The sequence below is a fragment of the Pseudorca crassidens genome, chromosome 16 (genome assembly GCF_039906515.1).
Source record: "Pseudorca crassidens isolate mPseCra1 chromosome 16, mPseCra1.hap1, whole genome shotgun sequence".
NCBI lineage: Eukaryota > Metazoa > Chordata > Mammalia > Artiodactyla > Delphinidae > Pseudorca > Pseudorca crassidens.
The window spans coordinates 57,658,288-57,682,269 of record NC_090311.1 but is presented as its reverse complement, the minus strand read 5'-3'; the positions used below and the strand labels follow the sequence as shown (position 1 = coordinate 57,682,269).

The following is a 23,982-nucleotide window of genomic DNA, read 5'->3' as shown; positions in this document are numbered from 1 at the left end:
GTTTGTGTGTGAACACATACTTTCAGTTATCTTGCATATATACTTAGGAGTGGTTGAGTTAGTTTTTATATAAGGTGTGAGGCATGGGTTGAGTTTCTTTTTTTCTTTCTTTTTTTTTTTTTGCATATGGGCATCTAATTATTCCAACACCACTTATCGAAATAACTATCCTTTCTCCATTGAATTGCCTTTGACCCTTGTTAAAAATCAGTTGAGGGCTTCCCTGGTGGCGCAGTGGTTAAGGATCCTCCTGCCAATGCAGGGGACTCAGGTTCGAGCCTTGGTCTGGGAAGGTCCCCCATGCCACGGAGCAACTAAGCCTGTGTGCCACAACTACTGAGCCTACGCTCTGGAGCCCGCAAGCTGCAACTACTGAAGCCCGTGCACCTAGAGTCCATGCTCTGCAACAAGAGAAGCCACCACAATGAGAAGCCTGCACACCCCAGTGAAGAGTATCCCCCACTCACTGCAACTAGAGAAAGCCCACATGCAGCAATGAAGACCCAACGCAGCCAAAAATAAAGAAAGAAAATAAATTTTAAAAAAATCAGTTGAGTGTATCTTGATTGTTTTGTTCCATTGAGCTATATGTCTGTCTTTTCTGCTAATGCCACACTATCTTGATTACCATACTTTTTTAAGCTTTGAATTTAGGTAGTTTAATTCTTTCAACATTTGTCTTCCTTTTCAAAATTGTCATTCTAGATCCTTTGCCCTTGTCTCATACATTTTAGAATCAGCTGGTCAGTAATGATTCAAAAAAGTATACTGAGATTTTGATTGGGATTGCATTGAATGTATAGATCAATGGGGGGGATCGTTATCTTACCAATTTGATTCTTCCAATCCATAAACATGGATTATCTTTTTATTTATTTAGGTCTTTGATTTCTTTCATCAATATTTTGTAGTTTTCAACACACAGATCCTGCACATATCTGTTAGATTTATAACTAAGGCTTTCATTTTTGGGGTGCTATTGTAAATTGTATTGTTTTTAAAATTTTGAATCCAATGTTCATTGCTGATATATAGAAATACAATAAAATTTTGTATATCGACCTTGTATCCTGTACCTTTGTTAAACTCGCTTATTAGTTCTAGGAGCTTTTTTTCTTAAAGTTCACTCTTATTTATTTATTTATTTTTGGCTGCGTTGGGTCCTCGTTGCTGCACGGGCTTTCTCTAGTTGTGGTGAGCAGAGGCCACTTTTCGTTGCGGTGCATGGGCTTCTCATTGCATTGGCCTCTCTTGTTGTGGAGCATGGGCTCTAGGTGCACGGACTTCAACAGTTGTGGCACGTGGGCTCAGTAGCTGTGGCTCTTGGCCTCTAGAGCACAGGATCAGTAGTTGTGGCACATGGGCTTAGTTGCTCCACAGCATGTGGAATCTTCCCAGATCAGGGATCGAACCCTTGTCCCCTGCATTGGCAGGCAGATTCTTAACCACTGCACCACCAGGGAAGTCCGTAGGAGCGTTTTTTTGTAGATTATTTGGAGTTTTCTATATAGACAATGTAATCATTATAGTTTTATATACATTTTGACCCTTTCTGTTGCTCTTCATTCCTTCCTGAATATCTTCGATTTCATCTGGGATTGTTTTCCTTTTTGTAGGACTTTCTTTAGATCTTTTTTTTTTTTTGATGTTGGTCTGTTGGTTAAATATTTTAATTTTTGTCTGAAAATGTCTTATTTTCATTTATTTTTAAGGAATATTTTTTGCAAGATGTATTATTCTAAGTTGACAATTATTTTCTTTCAAAACTTTGAAGATATCCTTTGTTGTTCTGGCCTCGATTATTTCTATAGAGAAATCAGTTGCTGCTATTGTTACTACTTTGAAGATAATATTCCTTTTTCTCTCTGTTTTTTAGGGTTTTTCTTTGCCTTGTCTTTCAGCAGTTTTACTTTGATGTGCCAAAGGTGTGGATGTAGTTTTCTTGGTATTTACCCTGCCTAGGCTTAACATTTCTTAAATACATAGCTTGTGTTTTTTTGTTTCTTTTGAAAAATTCTTAGTCAATAATCAATCTCTTCAAATATTGCTTTTGCTCTGTTTTCTCTCTTCTCCCCTTATGGGAAAATTACACATATTTTGTGCCTTTTCACTTTGTTCATCTTTCATTTCCTTTCTGTATTTTCTATTTTTTTCTCCCTTTGCTTCAGTCCTATTATTAGCTAGTTTTCTAGTCCTCTCTTCAGCTGTGTTTACTTTGCGGTTAAACCCATCTATCCAGTTCTTAATTTCATTCATTATGTTTTCCAGTTTTAAAATTTCTATTTGATTTTTTGGATAGATTCTAGTTCTCCACTGAAAATTTTCTACTTGTAATTTGTTTTCTTAAATGTATTGATGATAGTTCATTTAAAATTGTTTCTGCTAATTCTCATATATGAATTACCTGTAAGTCTGTTTTTATTATTTGGTCTTTCTCTGGTTTTTGGTCACTTGGTTTTGTCTCCTGGTAAGTCTGGTAACTTTTGATTGAATGATGGACATTGTGGATAAAAAATTATGGTGGAAATTTGAGCTTGAATGTTATCTTCCTTCAGAGAGGGTTTGCTTTTACTTCAGGTCAGGGTTAGATCATCTTAATCTAGATTGAGATGGTTTAAATCTGGGTTTCAGCTCTTTTGATGGCTCATCTCTTAACATATCCTAGAAGTAAGGTTAGCCCTTAGTTTTAGGCTATAACTTGTCAGGTGTCCCAGCTGAAAGCTGGAGATGTTTGCTAAATTTCCTATGTTTTGGCATCCCAGAACTCATTTTTAAAATCCTCAGTCCCAGGACACTGCTGAATATCTACTCAGTACCTGGGCCCCTCAGATGTTGGTTTACAAATCTGCAAATGCCTGCAGGGGAAGAATGTGACCAGATATCAGGTTCACACAATGCACTTCTTTTATCTTAGTGATCTTGGCCTCTCAAGTCTTCAGTGCCCTGGTAACTTTTCTTTTTGTTCAAACTTGCTTTCCTAGTTGTGTTTGGTGAAGAAGTTGGTCTGATACAAGCTAATCCACCATATCCAGAAGCAATACAAAAAGCATGGACTTTGGAGCCAGAACTCCAGGATTCAAATCTCAGTTCCATCATTTACTTGTCCTGTGATCATGAACAAGGTATTAACTTTTTTTGAGCCTCACTTTTCTCATCACTAAAATGGTCATAATAACAGTAGCTACCTTATAGGGTTATTTTGATGATTTAACAAGTATTATATATAAAATAGTGTGTGTGTATATATATATATATATATATATATATATATATATATATATACTTTCCTACTTACCTTCTTGTTCTGGCCTCCATTGTTTCCATAGAGAAGTCAGTTATTGTTATTATTACTACTTTGAAGGTAGTATTCCTTTTTTTCTCTGACTGTTTTTTAAGGTTTTTTCTTTGCCTTTGTCTTTTGACAGTTTTACTCTGAAGTGCCAGAAGTGTGGGTATGGTTTTCTTTGTATTTATCCTGTCTGGGCTTCTTAGCATTTCTTATATCATATATACTTTAAAAGTATATAATATAATATATATCTAAGAAAAGTGCCTGGAATCCAAAATATGCTGTATTGTTATTTGCTCTTATTATTTTTACTTGATGTGGTCATCTTTCCAGTTAGTGTTGTTTTCCACTGTGTTTTGTCATTTACAAATCCTCAATAGGCTCTGCTGGCTAGTAGATTAAGTCCAAACTCTACACCTGTAGTTCTCAGCCTTGGTGGCATATTGGAATAACCTGTGATATTTTTAAAATTCTGAGGCCCAAGTCAAACCAGGCCAATTACATCAGAACTTTTTTTTTTTTTTTTTGCGGTATGCGGGCCTCTCCCTGTTGTGGCCTCTCCCATTGCGGAGCACAGGCTCCGGACGCGCAGGCTCAGCGGCCATGGCTCACGGGCCCAGCCGCTCCGCGGCATGTGGGATCTTCCTGGACCGGGGCACGAACCCGCGTCCCCTGCATCGGCAGGTGGACTCTCAACCACTGTGCCACCAGGGAAGCCCCATCAGAACTTTTAAGGTGGGATACAGATATTAATCAGTATTTTTTAAAGAGCCTCAGCCAATGCTGGGGGCTCTCACACCTCCTCCTCCGCTCTTCTGAGCCACTTTTGAGGGCCTGGAGAAGTGCCTGAGACACTACATGCTCTAGGGAGAGAGAGGAAATGGATGCAAAGAAAAGAGGAAAATAACTCACGGTGGTACCATAGGAACGTACTTGTGGGAATTCTCATTCTTTGGAGAAACAGCAAACTCCAGCTGTGTGCTGTTTTGTGGTTTTCTTTTGGGAGGGGGCAACGTCAATGACCCCCCCTTCTATCTCCACATCAAGCCATCTCTCAATTCACTCTCACCTTTCCGTCCCGAATTTACCTCCCTCTCTTTATTCAAAGAGTTGTTGAAATATCTCCTCCCTCTAAGAAGGTTTTTTGGTTTGTTTGGAGAAGGTACCTTCTCACAGGTACTAAAACATTATTCAAGGTGGTCCTGTCCAAGGAGGGGTATGGGGGCTAAGGATGGGCACTTGGGACGGCCAGAGGCACCAGGTGACTTGACAGGAGGTGAGAAAGGAGCATTGGAAAGGAGATGGGAGAGCCTCTGGAAAACTTATCAGATCATAAAATGTCACCTAGGCTAACCTCTGAATGTTTACAGAACTCCTTAGTGTGCGCCACTGATGGTAGAATTTTTAGGCACTGTGACATGCTGGTGGGTTGATATTTTGTCAAGAGATAAAGGGAGAAGGCCTAGACAGGTGCCTGTTCTGACACCACATGGGGCAGGCATCTGCCAGCAGGGAGCCAAGCCCTTTGTGCCACCTCTGCTGATGCCTTCAGAGAAGCGGTGTCCTGGCTGGAAAGGAAGAGGCTGGGGGAGAGGGGAATAGTGTGGTAGGGAATAATTTTAAACATTTTGGTGCTATGTAAGCTGTGAAGACATAGCATGTAGGTCTTCATGAGCCAACCAACTGTGTTTCTCCTGAGCCAATGGTGTGGTGGGTTGTGAAGTTCTGTGATTCAGGATGCTTTCCTGGGCTGCCCCTGCTTTAGACAGGGAGCAAGAGCAAGTGACATGAGATTTAAAATAATAATAATTGTATATAGTGCAGGGAAACAGGTCTCTCACCTCTAGTGATGGGAGAATAAATTCGTTCAATTTTTCTTAAAGCATGTGAGCAGCATGAATCCAAAGTCTTAAAAATGTTCCTGTGCTTTGACCCAGCAATTCCACTTCTAGGAATATGTTCTAAGGAAGTAGGTGACAAGTGCACAATGATCTATGTATACTGACATTCATTATAAGCTTGTTCACTAAAAACAACCAAAATGTCCAGCAATTAGGCATTAAATAATGACTGGGAATATAGAATGCTATGCAGCTAGTAAAAAGGACACTGCTACTCCTCCATAGTTATTGAAATGGAAAGATGTTTATTATATTTTAAGCAAGAAAAGCAGGTCCCAGAACTACATTCACTGTGACCCTATTTCATTTATTTTAGTAATTTTTTTTTTCCTCCCAGACCATTTTATTGAAGATGAATGACTTCATGCTAAGCCTGTATCATGGGGGTAGCCCTGTTTTACACAGACTACTGCCAGAGTAGTTTATTACTACCAATAATGTGTGAATTACTTTGCATAGTGTCTGACATATAGTAGGTACATAGAGGTAGAAAAAGTAAATATTACTTTCAGAAAGTCTCTTTAACTGTTAAAGAGACTTTACCTCTCTAGAGTGGTTTAGCATTTTAATAGAATAGAAAGTATGATACAAAAATTGGCAAAGTTTGCTGGCCAGAAATCATGTAGTTGGTATGATCTCAGTTTCGAAAAACACAGTACATGTGCCCATGAGGAAAGTCTGTAAAGATATTTTTATCTTATTAACAGTGTTTGAGTAATGTTGGGTTATGAGTCATTTTTATGTCCCTTTTTTTTTGCTTTAATACACCCAACCTCCTGTGATAGAATAGACTGTCTTTATTACTTTCTCTTCACTCAAAGTCTAAAAAAAAAAACAAAAAACCAGGCTTTAATTACTGATATAAAGTAAAACAATAACTTGTTGGTTGGCTGAGAATTGCTGGAAATTAATAAATAGTTTGGAAATTATTTAGTAAATGCTAATTACTTAGCAAAAGTAATTAAAATATTTATAAGCGAACACCCATAAAACACCACCAAGCAAATACATTGCTCAATAAATGGTTTAATTAGTATTTCATTACTAGAAATTAATCTCAGTAACCAAACATTACTACAAATTACATGTAGGATGGACAGCTTGTTTCACTGCTATTAATGATTTCAGTTACAAAGTTTGTGCAAAGTCTAATTCCTTTCTGCTTCTCCCGCCTTCCTCCTGCGCCCACCTGGGCGAGTTCCCACACACTAGGCCTGAGTTAGGATGTTTAGGGCTGGGCTGACACCTTCCACATTGTTGGAAATCCCTGATTAACAGTTTCCCTCAGCTTGTTTCCCAGCTGTCTTGCAGAAATACTAGCCCTGGTTGCCTCTCAATCAGCTGGAATCAGCCTCCAGGAGCTGGTGGGCTTCTTACCACAGATATACTCTCCTCTGGAGTCTCCTAAATCACTTGACTGCAAGGCCCGATTCCCTCCTCATGTCTGTGCCAAGGCCTTCCAGCACTGGGTTGCGCTCCTTGTTCAGCTCTCAGGCTGGGCCAGGTTGCTGCTAAGTCATAAAAGGGCATCTTCGTGCCGATGAGAAAAAAGGAGTCCTTCCCTCCGGACAGATGTAGTCACATGTGAGGATTTTTGCCCCAACGTGTTTCTTTCTCAGGTTCCCCAGGGAACAGACTCTGAGACTCGAGATTTGCTGCCGGCGTCTTACTGAGGAGTGTTCTCAGGAATAGCCCCTGAGTGAGGGAGTGAGGGAAGTAGGATGGGGTAGAGGGAAAAGTTGGACCACAACCGCACGGGAAGCTCCTGGATTGAGGCAAGGAAGGGGGCAGGCCTTTGTTATTTCAAACGAGCAGACATCACTCTGGGACTGATGTGCCTCTCTTTGGCTGAGGACAGGTCCTGGAGGGGGACTTGGTTGCCAGCCATTAACAGGCAACACTCCCAGCAGCTAGAGGAACGAGTGCTTTGGCTCTGAAGGAGAAATATGGGCAGCATCCACTACAGTCCCCTTGTGTCATGGACAACCTGAGCAACCACACAGGAAGGTCCTTCTAGGGGTGGCCTGAGGCCATGAGTTGAATGGGCATGAGTTGTCCTATTGTTTTACTGGGACTGGGAGGGGTCTGACTTCTGCAGTTAGGGTGGATCCCCACTTAGGTACAAGCTGGGACTTATGCCTAGGCTGTAAGCTCCATGCGGGTAGGTCTGTGTCTCATGGTATCCCCAGAACTTAGCACAGTTTGTGGCTCAATTAATATTTGCTGATTGAATCTATAGTAATAAAGACAGTCACCTAAATGCATTAATATAAGCTGTATTACAATTGATGAAGGGAAATACATAGAATGTGACCTAGGACGGGTCAGGGAAGCTCCCTCAAAGAAAAGACATGAGCTGAGACCCAAGGGATTGGTAAGAGTGGGCCAGGCAGAGTGGACTGGGGGTGGGGTGCTTCCAAGCGTCCTAAGATAGGCATTTACCTTGGCCACGTCCTGAGGGGGTCTCCTCATGGAAAAACAGAGGCGACTTGAGAAATCACATTCACTGAAATCTCTCTTGTTATGTGTTGGTGAAATGTATCCTTTGTCCTTATCACAGCCTTATCTGGTATAAGACTCATGTGTTAGAGAGCTTTTCCACTGTGGCTTGGCCAGGCCCTGGTGGCATAAAGGTTGCCTGCACCTGGCAGGTGCTTTCTGGAGTGAGAGATACAGGCCAGGTGTCACAGTTGGAGCTGGGGGTGGAGATCCCCCTGAACCCCCCATGGGGTCTCATGCATGTGAAGGCCACCTATTGTGGAGGAGCTGAGGCTGGAAGCAGCTGGGCTTCAGATCTAAACTCTTGCTTCCTCTTCGTCCTCATCTCCATCCTGCCCCTGGCTTTGCCCCTCTCCAGGCCTGTCTCCAGATTTCTCACTGCCCCAGGAGCATGTTCTGCTCATTTTGCCTCCACTCCTGTGCATGAGTCCTCCCCTTTCTCCAGGACCACCGCTCTACTCAGAAAACCCACCCAAAGCACCGCCATGGAGCCCTGGCCAGCAACTCCAGGTCATACTGAACTCACCCCTTTCTGCATTTCTACAGCCCTCAGCTGTAGATTCTTTAGGGCAGAGGCTGGTTTAGAAATCCGGGCCTGGTACCATACCTGGTCGAGAGCAAGAAGGTTGGGAGAGGCTGGAGGAGAGGAGAAGCCCTGAAGGAAAACCCATTATGCCCGTCCCTGCCATGATTCCCTGGTTGGCGCCGGGCAGTGTGAATGGTGGCCTGGACGACGTCTGCTGGCCTCCCAGCCAGGTGCACCGTGAGGGGTGCCGCGGGCCTGCCTTCCGCTGTTGGTGGTGGGTGGCAGCAACGGCCAGGAGGGGGAAGATGGAAAGTTCATGTTTATCACGTCTGGGGCTTTGCCTGCCTTGTCCTTAATCAGTCTACAGCTAATTAGTCGCCTCCCCCAGCTGGCAGAGCACCATGAATCACCAAGGAAAAGGCTGAAGTCAGCCGGCCTCCTGCTCAGGGGAATCCTGGCTCATTGGGTGGGCCCTTCTTGCCTGGGGCATTATGAGGGCCACAGGATGCAGGAGCTCCTCTGGAAAGAATCTGAGGTTGTTGGGAAGGGGCCCTGGGGTCCTGTGCCACCTAGGGTGACTGTGGGGGAAGGGTGTGGCATCATCCTCTTTGCTGCAACGTAAAGGCTCACTTTCCCAAACTCACTTGCAGCCAGGAAAGGCATGGGACACAGTTCAGACCAATGGGGCATAAGCTGAAACCTGCTGGGGGCTCTTAGGAAGGCTTTTCCTTTCTTGATAAAGGGCGTTGGATGCTGCTGGTGCTGGCCCTTCTTGCCCTTTCTTCTTTTTGCCTTGAATGCAGACTTGAAAGCTGGAGCTGCAGCAGCCATCAGCTTCTATGAGGGAAAGACCAAGAGAATTGTAATGACACCAGCCATGAGCTGACCAACCAATGCCAGTAACTTGCCTACCTCCAGATTTCTGTCAGGTGAAAATAATAAATCTCCATCTGTTTAGTCTACTGTTGGTTGGTATTCTGTTAGCTGCAACTGAATACACTTCTAACTGATACAGAGGGGAACTCTAGATGGTGCCAGCTTGACTGCACAGATGCCCATGGTACCAGAGTAATCCAGACATCGCTGGCCTCATCAGCCAGTGAGGTTAAAATACCCACTCCTCCGATCCTTCATCTTTTAAAGTCTCATTCATCAACCCTTTTTAGACACTTACGTTATTAAGAAGGTATCTGGGTGTGACATTGATGTGCCAGACATGGTAAATCCTGTGTAATGGTGTGCCTAGGAAGGCAAAACTAGATTTTCTGGCAAAAGAATAATCCCACTTCTCTTAGTTATGCAGTGCTTATGTTAAGTAGGCAAATACATTGCTCTGGGAAAAGGGTGCAAAAAGGAATTATGTGATTCTGAGAAGGTTTTGCAGGACTGATCATAGAGGCAGGATATTTGCATATGGGAGGACTGAGGTCAAGACCCTGACTGACCCTTCCCTTTTGGGGTTTAAGACTACTAGAGCCTTTCTGATATACCGAGTTGGGCCTCTCTGAGATCCTTTGGCAAGAAAGGGTAGAAGAAATGCCACAGGGGAACCTCATCATCAGGAAACAGGGATGCTGAATAGGTGAACCAAGCTAATATCAGGCCTAGATACTTGTTAGTGAGGCTGGTGCCCAGCCAGCAGCTGACGTGGCAGAGACCTCCAAGCACTCTGGTAGAGGTTGTGCTGTGAGCAGTGGCTGCACGTAAGTGTGTGAAATAAAAGAGTTGAAGCCTGGAGCCCAAGTGTGGGGCGCTGCTGTGCACCTCCAGGGTTGGCTCAGCAAGGGCAGCCCTGAGCTCTGGACGTGGAGGCAGCAAACTGCGCAGGACCAGTTTTCAACAGCGACCCCTTGTGGCAGCGGGCTGATTAGACTGTTCAATTCTGTCTCCACCTGGCTTTTAGAGCCAGGACAGATCCCGATGCACTGAGTCGTGGTTCCAGTTCTTGGGCACCTTGGGGAAGGTGAGCGGAGGAAGAGCCTGAGGGTAGAGGGTTGTACAGCACCGTGGATAGGAGGATGGACTCTGGCGTCAGACTGCTCGGGTTCCAGTTTCTGCTCTGCTACTTCCCTGGCCTGACCTCATGGGCTGCAGACCTGTACAGCCTCACTGGAGCCTGCCTTAATTAAACAGGCACCATGCTGGGCTTAATGCTTGCTGTCTTGAAAGTCTTAATAATTTTTAAAAATCTGTCAGCCATATTTTATTTTATTTTTTTAACTGAGGTATAGTTCATTTATAATACAATGTTGTGTTAGTTTCAGGTGTATGGCACAGTGATTCAGTTATACATACATATCTATCTATTCTTTTTCAGATTCTTTTCCCTTATAGGTTATTACAAAATATTGAGTAGAGTTCCCTGTGCTTGACAGTAGGTCCATGTTGGTTATCTATTTTATATATAGTAGTGTGTATATGTTAATCCCAGACTCCTAATTTATCTCTCCCCCCTCCCTTTTGGTAACCATAAGTTTGTTTTCTACATCTGTGGGTCTATTTCTGTTTTGTAACTAAGTTCATATGTATCATTGTTTTTTTAGATTCCATGTATAAGCGATATCATATATTTGTCTTTGGCATACTTCACTTAGTGTGACAATCTCTAGGTCCATCCATGTTGCTGCAAATGGCATTATTTCATTCTTTTTTCATAATAAGTTATTTTTGAAGAAGGACCCCCTTCCACTCCTCTATTTTCATTTTTCACTTGGCCCTGCCAATTATGCAGTCAGTCCTGCTTGGGCAAATTACTTCTCTATGCCACAATTTCCCCATCTGTAAAATGGATTTAAAACAACCCTGCCTCAGAGAGTTGTTGTAAGATTAAATGAGTTATATACATAAAGTACTCAGAACAGGATCTGGCATGTAGTAAGCACTGTGTAAGTGTTAGCCATTGTTACTGTTCCTGTTAATTTAGGCTGATGAGGACTCCAGCGATTAATCTGTAAAACACAGAGACATGACTACATTTCTGTCTCCAGCTAGTGAAGCAGATGAGATCCAGCACATGGGGAAACAATGCAAGGAGAGGAAAATGTGACCCCTGGACTTCCTTCTCACACAAGATGAGATGCTTCATTGAACCTACATCCATCTGGGCCCACAAGGCTGACAAGAGAGGAGAACGCTGGGGCCTGAGAAGTGTGGAGTCAAGGCCAACCTCCCGCTGCAGGGGCTGGCAGCAGGAGTGGGCACGGCTCAGAGGCGCAGTCTGGGGCACCTCCGAAAGCAGCCGGCCTCCTCCCCATGGGGTCAGACTGAGAGGCAGGCTGTCATCAGACTCAGGCCCTGCTGTCCCTCCTCTCGGATGAGACACACTGTCAGGGAAGGATGGCCCCGCCCCAGCCTTCCCTCCCGCCTGGACCCATCTTGCATTTACAGAACCAGATCAGAGGATAGGATGCTGGGAAGGATGCTTTATTATGATGATGATTCTAAATAAAATTATTTCTTGGTATGTAGCCTACACACAAAAAGAGGAGAAATCATAGGTGCTCAGCTCAATGAATCCTCCAAAAATGAGCACACTCAGTTCAAGATATAGGACATCCACCAAAGTCAGGAAGCTGCCAGCCACACTCCCCTCCCCGTCACTCCCTCCTTCCCCAGTCAGCCACTATCCTGAATATTATTTTCTAAAACCATTAGATTTCATTTTCCCAAATTTTTTATTTTGGAAAAATTTAAATCTACAAAGTAAATGGAAATAATAGAATAGGAGCACCCATATACTCACCTAGATATACCAATTGTTAACATTTTGCAACATATTCTCTCTCTGTCTTTCTGTCTCCCTTTCTGTCTCTCTTTTTTCTCCCCCCATCCCTACACACACAATTTTCTGAACCATTTGAGAGTTATTGGCAGACATCATGACACTTTATCCCTAAATATTTCAGCACACATCCTAAGAAGGAGAACATTTACATACTGCAGTTATTACAATAAAGAAATTTAACATTGCTACAATATCATTACATAATATACAGTTGATATTCATATCTCCCACTTATCCCAATCATAAATATATAAATAAATATAATATATATATCCCAATGATATTATGTATACATATATATGTGTGTGTGTGTGTGTGTGTTTATATATATATGAAAGCCTGGAACACACTTTGCATTTAGTTGTATGTCTCTTTCGTCTTCTCTAATCTAGAATAGGTTCTCTCTCTCTCTCTCTCTCTTTTTTTTTTTTGGTCTTTCATGACACATTTTTGGAGCATATAGTCAAGTTTTCTAGAATATCTCTGAGTTCGGATTGTCAGATTATTTCCCCATGATTGAATTTAGTTTAAACATTCTTGGCAAGAATGCTATAGGAGTTTTATTATTATGTATATGTTCTTTATAATTAATTATTAATGAGAGTAGCTGCAACTTATTGAGTGCCCATGATGTGACGTGGGGATTTTGATGTCCACTTCACAAACCAGGTAACTGAGGCAGAGAGTGGCTAAGTACTTTTCCCAAGGTCAGATGGTCAGAAAGAGGAAGTGCCAGGATTAGGCTTGTCTGACCCCAGTGCCCATGCTCATAGCCCGTTCAACCCACTGTCAGAGATGACTGGTCCCGCTGGAAGTAGACCTGAGGCTGTGCCCTGGAGGACAGGGACTGCGTTATGTTCTCTGCTGAATTCCAGGCTTAGCCAGGGCCAAACCCAGAGCAAGGGTCCATGATTGTTTATTAAATAAATGGATGAATGATTGTTTTATGGACAAAGGTTAGCATGGAGTCCATGGACCACTGGCATCAAAATCACCCAGAAAACTCGTCAGAAATACACATCTGTGGGCCCCACTGCCAACCCACAGAAACTGAATCTCTGTTGATAGGACCCAAGGATCTATGTTAGGTTTTCCTGATACCCAGATATAGACAAAATTAAGTGAAAAAAGCAAGTTTCAAAACAGGGTGTGCTGCATAATTCCATGTCTTTTTCTCTGTGTTTTAAGGTTACATGGTTACATACAGAGTTACCGTTTCTTTTTGTTTGTTTGTTTTTTGGCTGCATTGGGTCTTTGTTGCTGCGCGTGGGCTTTCTCTAGTTGTGGCAAGTGGGAGCTACTCTTCATTGCGGTGTGCGGGCTTCTCATTGTGGTGGCTTGCTTCAGTAGTTGTGGCTCGCAGTCTCTGGAGTGCAGGCTCGGTAGTTGTGGCACACGGGCTTAGTTGCTCTGCGGCATGTGGGATCTTCCCGGACCAGGGATCGAACCCGTGTCCCCTGAGTTGGCAGGCGGATTCTTAACCACTGCGCCACCAGGGAAGTCCCTAGAGTTACAGTTTCGAGAAGGATGTTAGAACTGTTAACAGTGGGTTACCTCTGAGGAGTGGGACTGGGGCCCTGGAGAAGGAGAGGAAGACTTTACCTTCTCTCAATACACTGCTAGAAATGACACAAGTGATCACTTAATATATTCTTTTTGTAAAAAATTAAACCCTACAGATAAGTATGGTAATTAAGTAACTTATCACCCAGTCTGAACACTTTTGAGAGTGAAAGGCAGTGCTGTTATTAGTTACAGCAGCAACAGAGAAAACAGAGGCCGTTCTGGGCAAACCTGGGCAAGCGGTCACCCTGCATAGGGTGACCAAAGTCCCCTTTGATCACCTCCCATCCTGGTTACAGCCACCCCTAGTCAGGGGTAACCACTGTTACCAGTTTGATGTATTTTACAGACCCTTTTAGTATAATATGTAGCCACTGAAAGCACCTTGTTTTGAGACTTCTCTTTTTACATAAGTGGTATCACACTAAATATATCAACATGAAAGTTGTTTTTTCTCATTCAACAATATATGTCTTGGACATCTGGCCATGTCAAGCCCATGTGGGTCTGCTTCATTCCTTTTAGCTGCTGTCAAGCATTCCACATGTGAATTTTTCCACTCTGTTGTGGATGGATATTTGGGTTGTTTCCAATTCTTTAGAATGACTAACCATGCTGATGATGATGGCGACGGTGATACTGTCCCAACAACAGAACCACCCAGTGTCCAACAGAAGTCAGTCTAAAAATATTCTCAGGAGATGGCATTTTTGAGGAATGACTGGATTTATGAGTAAGGTCCCTCACCAGGACTGAGGCTCCTGCATTTGCCCTGTTCAGGGATGGTACAGGGCTTCAGAGATGGGGCTGTACCCAGCTTCACCATCAAAGGCTCTCAGAATGCCCTTGGCCTCTCCAAGCTGTTCCCGCAGTTGAGGTCCAGCAGAAGCTCCTGTCCCCAGGCCTGGTGCCTCCAGTCTCACTGCTCTTCCCCTTCTCCTCTTGCCTCTACTGCTCATAAGGCTCTTGCACTCACACGGAGTGACGCTTGGCTATGGTGGAAAGAGCCAGAGACTGTTCGATTCCCAGTTCTGCCACTGACGGACCGTGTGACCTTGAGTGAATCTCTTTCCCTCTCTGGGTCTCCAGTGCTTCATCTGTGGGATGGGGAAAATAGTATTCACGTCCTGGGCTTGTGAGCTCTTCTGTGGGATCACAGAACGGGTCACGTACATGCCCCCGTCCCCTCCACGAGGGTGCTCCATGAGTGGTCACTTCAGTCCCCTTTCCCTTGTCTCACTGTCACTTTGTGTGGACTAGTGTCACCGCAAAACTGAAAAGCTAGTCGATGCTCCTGAGGACAAAGATTGTATCATCTCCCACTTTGGCATTGTCCCTGCCCCTCTCAAGTCCTGGCGTAGGTTTGGGGCACACTTTGGGGCCCCAGGAGAGAGGGAGTGATGTAAAGAGGCTGTCTTTATTCAGGGTCCTGGGAGGCTACCCAGAGAAAGATGGGGAGACAGCGCCCTACCCTTGGACTGATCCCTCACTCGTGGGATTTTTTAATCTAATGAGGCAATAGTTCCTAATTGTAGAATCTCCTGTCTGATGGGAGAGAGCGTCTCTGCCTCCAGGGGATCTCCTAGTGTGATGGGAAGGACATGGTCAGTATCCCCTGAAGCTCCTTGTCTGATGAGGGAGAGATGTTATCAGTTCCCAGGGAAGTTTCCAGATTGATGGAGGAGACATACATCTGGGGCGCCTTCCTGACTTTCATTGACGATTTCCATTTTGTGTGAACCTTTCTTACAGCGTCCCTTCTTTAACATGTACATGCTGCTTGCTCTCTCTACAGGACTGTGAGTTTCATGAGGGCAGAACTGATATCTCATCACTGGGATTTCTGGTCCCAGCTTGTTGCTGGGCGTCCTAAGGAACGCTTGAAGATTGGCCACATTCTCAGGGGCTCCCAAGAGTCAGGGTTCTCAAGCTACCCAAGGTCAGACAAAGCAATTTAGAGAATGAGAGTGAGTCATCAGAGGGGCATGGTGGGGGAGGGGATGGGTGGGCGGTGGCCTGGGCCTGGGGTCTGCCCTCACACCCTCTCTCCACTCCCTTCTGGAAGCTGCTGCAACTCTGCCTGTGGCATCTCACAGGAGCGCTCCCACAGCCTCTCCCCCCATGGGAGCTGGGTGCTGAAGTGGGCACCTCTGTCTGTGTAGGAGACGAGACACATCAGATCCCCGGGCTGATGGGCAAGTCAAAACTGCTGGTTAAGTGGCTTTAAAGTACTGGCCATTTATAAGTTAATGAAAGAGAAAATAGGCACATTATACATACAGATTTGTCCTTAATGAGGGGAAAAGGCATTGTTTACTGATGTGCAGTTCTAATTATCCACGCACAAGGCTAGCTTTTTTCCAGCAGCACCGTGTGCCTCCATTCTGCAATCTTCCACCACGTTCCTTTAACCCCTTCAGTGCCCAGGTGGGCACTGACTCATCCCTCAAAACATCAGTTTCCTGTGCTGCCTGAGCAGCCAGTTCCTGAGTGAGTCTGTAGGACCTTTGACCCCAAGACTCCCGGCAGCTGCTCGTGTCCTCTGCTCTCCTCAGCTGGTTGGCCAGATGGAGGACAATGCTGCCAGGGCCCTCAGGGCAGCCACCCTTGGAGAGAGGCAGAGCTCAGGAATGGCTGCTTTTCTGGGGCAGGGGGTTGCGGGGTAGCAGGAAGGACCCAACTGAGGTGACAGATGGAGGGTGAGGGCTGCAAGCCAGGGACCCCCCCAGGAGGGAAGGGTTCGGGAGCATCACCCAGCAATCCCACCCTTTATGGTTTCTCTGAAGTGGGGAGGTGGGGGGGGACGGTCCAGAAAGTGTCAGGAAGGAAGGGGGCTCCACTTGGGAAAGGTGAATGGCAAGGTGCATCCCAAACGGGCACCTCCCTGAAGCCATTGCTGAGGTTACATCCGTGTGTTTCTCACGTTAGCATAAGCACACATGAGGTCACTGTAGGATAAACAGATAACCCTCACTGCCCCGCAAGCTCCTCTTTTATCCCCAGGTCCCAGCCCTTTACCCCAACCTGCTAGATGCTGCTTGTCCTCAGTGGGGAAATGAACAAGCCACAGAGATGGGAGTGGGACATGAATGACTGTTGCCAGAGTGAGGTCACTGATATCCCCTGCTCAGCTGGTGAAGTCAGTGAGGACAGAGGAAGCTGAAGCAGTTACTGGAAGGTGGGAGGGGAGACGGCTAGGTCGACCCCAAACTCTTACCATCAGGGGCACACTGGAGCTGTCTTCTGGAGCCAAGGCTGGGAGGGAATGTGGCTTTCCCTTGAACTTTCTGGGTGAGTTACAGGCAGTAGTTGTAACTTGCTAATGCTCAGAGTGCCTTCACGGCTCTGGTGGCAGGGGGTGGGGTGGGGGGAGGTGGGGAGTTGTGGGGGGGCGGTCTAGGAAAGTGTGGCTCAGGTTTACTCACAGGTTATTGCAGTGGAGGCAAAAACGCTACCTCTGTGACCCCTGGACAAGAGTACACGCGGTGGGGACTTCCCTGGTGGTGCAGTGGTTAAGAATCCACCTGCCAACGCAGGGGACACGGGTTCGTGCCCTGGTCCGGGAAGATCCCACACGCCGCGGAGCAGCTAAGCCCGTGCGCCACAAATACTGAGCCTGTGCTCTAGCGGCCACGAGCCACAACTACTGAAGCCCGCACGCTTAGAGCCGTGCTCCGCAACAAGAGAAGCCACCGCGATGAGAAGCCCGCTCGCCGCAACTATAGAAAGCCCGCGCGCAGCAACAGAGACCCAACGCAGCCCAAAATAAGTAAATTAAAAAAATTAAAAAAAATTTAAAAAGAGTATATGCGGTGACCGCACAGCGCGATTCTGAGGGTTTGATAGAAGGGAGGACTTAGTGATAGATTCAATGGACAGTTGAACAAATTTTGTTTGAAAATATGTTTGAAAATTTAGGTAAAATGGACAAAGTCCTAGAAAAACAAAAATGACCAAAACCGACAAAAGAATAGAAGGCCTAAATCATCCTATAACTATTAAAGAATCTGAATCTTCTTTTAAATTGAAGTGTAGTTGATTTACCATGTTACAATGTGTTAGTTTCTAGTATACAGCAAAGTGATTCAGTTATACATACATATACATATATATATATCCTTTTCCATTATTTTTTAAAGTATACATATTAATAATTATTTTCATTTTGCCAAAATGAAAATAACTTTCATCAATAGTCAACTCCCTTCTTAATTCCTTATAAAACAATTTCATTAAAATGTTCATTCTTTTGCCTTTTCCAGTTTTCTTTCTCATTGTGTGCTTAACTTTTCTAGTCTGTTTCTCTCTTATGTTTTATCATAGGATATTGGATATAGTTCCCTGTGCTATATGGTAGGACCTTGTTATTTATCCATTTTACATATAGTAGTTTCTATCTGCTAATCCCAAACTCCTACTTTATCCCTCCCCCACCCCCTTTCCCCTTTGGTAACCGTAAGTTTGTTTTCTATGTCTTTGAGTCTGTTTCTGTTTCGTAAATAAGTTCATTTGTGTCATATTTTAGATTCCACATATAAGTGATATAATATGGTATTTGTCTTACTTCACTTAGTATGATAACCTCTAGTTCTATCCATGTTGCTGCATATGGCATTATTTCATTCTTTTTTGTGGCTGAGTAATATTCCATTGTATATATGAACAACATCATCTTTATCCATTCATCTGTCAGTGGACATTTAGGTTGCTTCCATGTCTTGGTTATTGTAAATAGTGCTGCTGTGTATTCAATAGATTGGGGTGCAAGTATCTTTTCAAGTTACAGTTTTTTCCGGATATATGCCCAGGAGTGGGATTGCTGGATCATATGGTAGCTCTATTTTTAGTTTCTTAAGGAACTTCCACACTGTTTTCCATAGGTACTTCACCAATTTACATTGCCACCAACAGTATAGGAGGGTTCCCTTTTCTCCTCACCTTCTCCAGCACTTATTATTTGTAGACTATCTGATGATGGCCATTCTGACTGCTGTGAGGTGGTACCTCATTGTAGTTTTAATTTGCATTTCTCTAATAATTAGTGATGTTGAGCAACTTTTCATGCACCTGTTGGCCATCTGTATGTCTTCTTTGGAGAAATATCTACTTAGGTCTCCTGCCCATTTTTCGATTGGGTTGTTTGTTTTTGTTATGAGTTGTATGAGCTGTTTGTATATTTTGGGAAGTAAGCCCTTGTTGGTTGCATCATTTGCAAATATTTTCTCCCAGTTCGCAGGTAGTCTTTTTGTTTTGCGTATAGTTTCCTTGGCTGTGCAAAAGCTTATGGCTTTTTTTAAAAAAATATTTATTTATTTATTTGGTTGTGCCAGGTCTTAGTTGCAGCAGGTGGCGTCCTTAGTTGCGGCTCCAGGGCTCCTTAGTTGTGGGTTGCTGGCTCCTTAGTTGTGGCACCTGGGCTCCTTAGTTGAGGCAGGTGGACTCCTTAGTTGCAGCTCACGGGCTCCTTAGTTGAGACATGTGAACTCTTAGTTGTGGCATGCGTGTGGGATCTAGTTCACTGACCAGGGCTTGAACCCAGGCCCCCTGCACTGGGAGCGTGGAGTCTTATCCACTGCACCACCAGGGAAATCCCAAAAGCTTATAGCTTTGATTAGGTCCCATTTGTTTATTTTTGCTTTTATTTCTTTTTAAAAAAATTTTTATTGGAGTATAGTTGATTTACAATGTTGTGTTAATATCAGGTGTACAGCAAAGTGAATCAGTTGTACATATACATATTGATATATCCATTCTTTTTTAAGATTCGTTTCCTGTACAGGCCATTACAGAGTATTGAGTAGAGTTCCCTGTGCCATATGGTAGGTCCTTATTAGTTATCTATTTTTATATAGTAGTGTGTATATGTCAATATCAATCTCTCAGTTTATCCCTCCTCCCTCTACCCCTGGTAACCATAAGTTTGTTTTCTACATCTGTGACTCTACTTATGTTTTTTGTTTTTTTTTTTGCGGTTTGCGGGCCTCTCACTGTTGTGGCCTCTCCCGTTGCGGAGCACAGGCTCCAGACGCGCAGGCTCTGGATGCGCAGGCTCAGCGGCCATGGCTCATGGGCCCAGCCGCTCCGCGGCATGTGGCATCTTCCCGGACCGGGGCACGAACCCGTGTCCCCTGCATCGGCAGGCGGATTCTCAACCACTGCGCCACCTCTACTTATGTTTTGTGAATAAGTTCATTTGTACCCGTTTTTTAGATTCCACATGTAAGCGATATCATATGATATTTCTCTTTCTCTGTCTGACTTACTTCATTTTGCTTTTATTTCTGTTGCCTTGGGAAATTGACCTAAGAAAACATTGGTAAAACATTGATTTATGTCAGAGAATGTTTTGCCTATGTTTTCTTCTAGGAGTTTTATGGTGTCATGTCTTATATTTAAGTCTTTAAGCCATTTTGAATTTATTTTTGTGCATGGTGAGAGGGTGTGTTCTAACTTCATTGATTTACATGCAGCTGTCCAGCTTTCCCAGGACCACTTGCTAAAGAGACTGTGTTTTCTTCATTGTATATTTTTGTCTCCTTTGTCAAAGATTAATTGACCGTAGGTTTGTCGGTTTATTTCTGGGCTCTCTATTCTGTTCCATTGATCCATGTGTCTGGTTTTGTGCCAATACCACACTGCTTTTTGTTTTCTAAATTTTATTTATTTATTTTTGGCTGTGTTGTGTCTTCGTTGCTTCACGCAGACTGTCTCTAGTTGAAGTGAGCAAGGGCTGCTTTTCCTTGTGGTGCACAGGCTTCTCATTGTGGTTTCTCTTGTTGTGGAGCATGGGCTCTAGGCACACGGGCTTCAGTAGTTGTGGCTTGTGGGCTCTAGAGCACAGGCTCAGTAGTTGTGGTGCACGGGCTTAGTTGCTCCACGGCATGTGATCTTCCCAGACCAGGGCTTGAACCCATGTTCCCTGCATTGGCAGGCGGATTCTTAACCACTGCGCCACCAGGGAAGTCCCTACCACACTGTTTTGATTACTGTAGCTTTGTAGTATTATCTGAAGTCTGAGAGGGTTATGCCTCCAGCTTTGTTCTTTTTCCTCAGGATTGCTTTGACAATTCTGGATCTTTTATGGTTCCATATAAATTTTAGGATTATTTGTCCTAGTTCTGTGAAAAATGTCATGGGTAATTTGATAAGGATCACATTAAATCTGTTGATTGCTTTGGGTAGTATGGCCATTTTAACAATATTAATTCGTCCAGTCCAAGAGCATGGAATATCTTTTCATTTCTTTGAATCAATTTCAGTTTCCTTTATCAATGTTTTATAGTTCTCAGCATATAAGTCTTTCACCTCTTTGGTCAGGTTTCTTCCTAAGTATTTTATTTTTTGATGCAATTTTAAAAGGGTTTGTTTTTTTACTTTCCCTTTCTGATATTTCATTGTTAGTGTAAAGAAATGCAACAGATTTCTATATGATAATCTTGTACCCTGCTACCTTGCTGAATTCATTGATCAGTTCTAGTAGTTTTAGTGTGGCATCTTTAGCGTTTTCTATATATAATATCATATCATCTGCATATAATGACAATTGTACTTCTTCCCTTCCAATTTGGATACCTTTTATTTTTCTTCTCTGATTGCTGTGGCTAGGACTTCCAATACTATGTTGAATAGAAGAGGTGAAAGTGGGCATCCTTGTCTTGTTCCATATTTTAGTGGGAAGGCTTCAGCTTTTCACTGTTGAGTATTATATTGGCTGTGGGTTTGTCATAAATAGCATTTATTATGTTGAGATATGTTCCCTGTATACCCACTTTGGGAAGAGTTTTTATCATAAATGGATGTTGAATTTTATCAGATGCTTTTTCTGCATCTATTGAGATGATCATGTGGTTTTTGTTTTTTCTTTTGTTGATATGGTGTATCACATTGACTGATTTGTGTATGTTGAACCATCCTTGTGACCCTGGGATGAAACCAACTTGATTGTGGTGTATGATCTTATTTATGTGTTATCGGATTTGGTTTGCTAATATTCTGTGGAGAATTTTTGCATCTGTGCTCATCAAAGATATTGGCCTGCAATTTTCTTTTTTGGTAGTGTCTTTGTCTGGCTTTGGTATCAGGGTGATGGTGGCTTCATAGAATGACTTTGGGAGTATTCCCTCCTCCTCAGTCTTTTGGAAGTGTTTGGGAAGATTCAGTGTAAGTTCCTTTTTGTATGTTTGGTAAACTTCCCCAGTGAAGCCATCTGGTCCTGGACTTTTGTTTGCAGGGAGGTTTTTTGTTTTTTTTTTTTCACTACAGAGAATTTGAATCCTTAATTAATGATGTCCTCACAGAGAAAACTCCAGGCTCCAACTGCAGCCTTTCCTGTGGCAGTTATTGGGCATTTATTGCTATTAGTAAAGCTGGGACTTCAATCCACATTCACCACCTTATGCCTATTTTCTATACATTAAAACCGTGAGAGAAGAGAGTTATGTTTTAATCCTCCTTACCACCCTCAACCCAGGAGAAATGTCCTGCAGCATCTCATTAACACCTTGTATTTATTTGCAGGTTTGAATGGGCAACAAAAGGGCCTTTTATGAGAATATTTATTAAGGGTCTATGTGCCAAGCAAGTCACCTCTATTGATCTTATGTAATCCACACAAGCATCCCGCAAGAGAGACATTATTATCTTCATCTGAGGTTCAGAGAAGTAGGCTGACTTGTCTAAGTCACAAAGCTAGTGAGAGGCCGTCTGACTCCAGAGGCTATTCCTTTTCCACTGGACCGCAGTGATGCCAGAACAAGCCTGCCCCTTCCTCAGGGAAAGGAAGGTCATGACCAGTCCTCTCCCCACCCCACATACCAGCCCCCATCTCCAGCTTTCAACATCTAGGTCAGAGTTCCAGGCCCCTCCCACCCTGACTACAGTGCATGGGAATTTCTTCAGTGGGTCAATGACCCTCTTACATAGCAGGCCCCAGAACTGAACCTGGCATTGAAAGCCATAGTTGGCTATTCTGGTTATCTATTGCTAGGTTAAAAATTACTCCAAACTCAGTGGTGTGAAACAACCATTTATTATGCTTTTAGACTCTGGGGGTCAGAAATTCAGATAGGGTACAGCAGGGATGCTTGATCTCTGCTCCACGATGTGGAAGCCTCAGCTGGGAGATTCAAAAGCTGAAGGTGATTCAGCCACTGGGGGCTGGGGTCATCTGAAGGCTTGTTCACTCATGTGTCTGGTGGCTGGTGCTGGCTGTTGGCTCGGACCTTAGCTGGGACTCTCGGCCAGAATCTCTGCTTGAGGCCTCTCCAGATAGCTTTGGCTTCCTCACAGTACGGTAGCTCGATTCCCATGAGACAACCAGTTAAAAGCACGTTGCCTTTTTTGACTAGTTCTTCTAGTTGTACGGGAGCATGACTGCACCATTCTGTTAAGTTGTCACAAAGCCCTGCCCAATTTCAAGGGGAGGAGAAGTAGACTCCACTTCTCAATAGGAGAGTATCAAAGTTCTAGAAGAGCAGGTGGGACTGGAAATATTACCGTGGCCATTTTTGGAAAATACACTGTACTTCACAGGCCCACCTTAGAGGAAGCTGTCCACACAGGAGGACCTAAGAGGTGCCCATGCTTTACAACTTTGTTCATTCAGGCAATATATAGTGTTCACCACGTGCCAGACGCTGCCTCTCCAGTTGGTCCCCAGCTGCACAGCCGTTCAGCCCCACCCACCCAGGTGCTTCCCCTGAGGCCCTGAATGGTTTGATCAAGATGAGAGAACTTTGGGCTTAACTCTCTCCAGCCTTCTGGGAAACATTGCTCTGGGTCACTGTGGCTACAGCCCAGAGAATAGTTTCTCCCTCTGGGGGCTGCTGTTGAATTGAGGTTTTATACTCCCATTTCTGAAACAACAGACATAGTGAACAGTTTCTATTTATTGAAGAACATAGTAAGTTGTTTTTTACTTTTATATAGCTCTTATTTTGTGGCCCCCATGAAACAAGTGGTTCCTCAGTAATAAAGAAGTTCCTGCCCTTTGGTGACACTCAGAAGTGGGAGAATCCGTTTGTGAATTAGGTCCTTTTGGTGTAAAGGAAGAAGCTGGGAGAGCTCTTTTAACTCTTTAGCACATGAGTTTGGCTAGTATAACTGGTTCACTAGCTATCACCCTGGAAAATGTAATGACCTGGTCATGACAAGTTGAGGTATAGCTAGTATAATAATCACAATAATAACCAATATGTATCATACTCCAGGCTCCGGGTTGAGCATTTTACACACCATCCCATTTAATCCTCTTAACAATGCTGTGAGGAAGGTACTAAAATTGTTTTCATAAAGGAGGAAACTACTTAGTAAGGTTCAGAGAAGTTAAGTAATTTGCCCAAAGACACACAGCTAGGAAGTGGTGGAACTGGGATTTGAATCTAAACCCATGGACTCTGGACACTGTTCTATTAACATTGGG

General features: G+C 43.8%; 2 protein-coding genes across 8 annotated transcripts in view; one reads left to right on the top strand and one right to left on the bottom strand.

The window, feature by feature from the left end:
• LRMDA (leucine rich melanocyte differentiation associated) overlaps positions 1–23,982 on the top strand; it is a 1,270,435-nt gene that overhangs the window by 67,570 nt on the left and 1,178,883 nt on the right. For 6 of the 7 annotated variants that reach the window (XR_010935927.1, XR_010935933.1, XR_010935928.1 and 3 more), the window contains exon 7: positions 2,982–3,122. Coding sequence is in view for 2 of the 7 variants with exons in the window: in XM_067710442.1 (XP_067566543.1) it covers positions 3,114–3,122 (9 nt within the window). In the remaining 5 variants the exon portion in view is untranslated. Of the gene's footprint in view, positions 1–2,981; positions 3,123–23,982 lie in introns of those variants that run through there. The other variant, XM_067710443.1, reaches the window with a different exon arrangement.
• The window catches only part of LOC137209476 (uncharacterized), a 52,710-nt gene continuing 34,924 nt past the window's right edge, over positions 6,197–23,982 (bottom strand). The window contains exon 4 of the mRNA XM_067711170.1: positions 6,197–9,052. Within this exon, the coding sequence (XP_067567271.1) occupies positions 8,889–9,052 (164 nt within the window). The 3' untranslated portion in view covers positions 6,197–8,888. The remainder of the gene's footprint in view (positions 9,053–23,982) is intronic.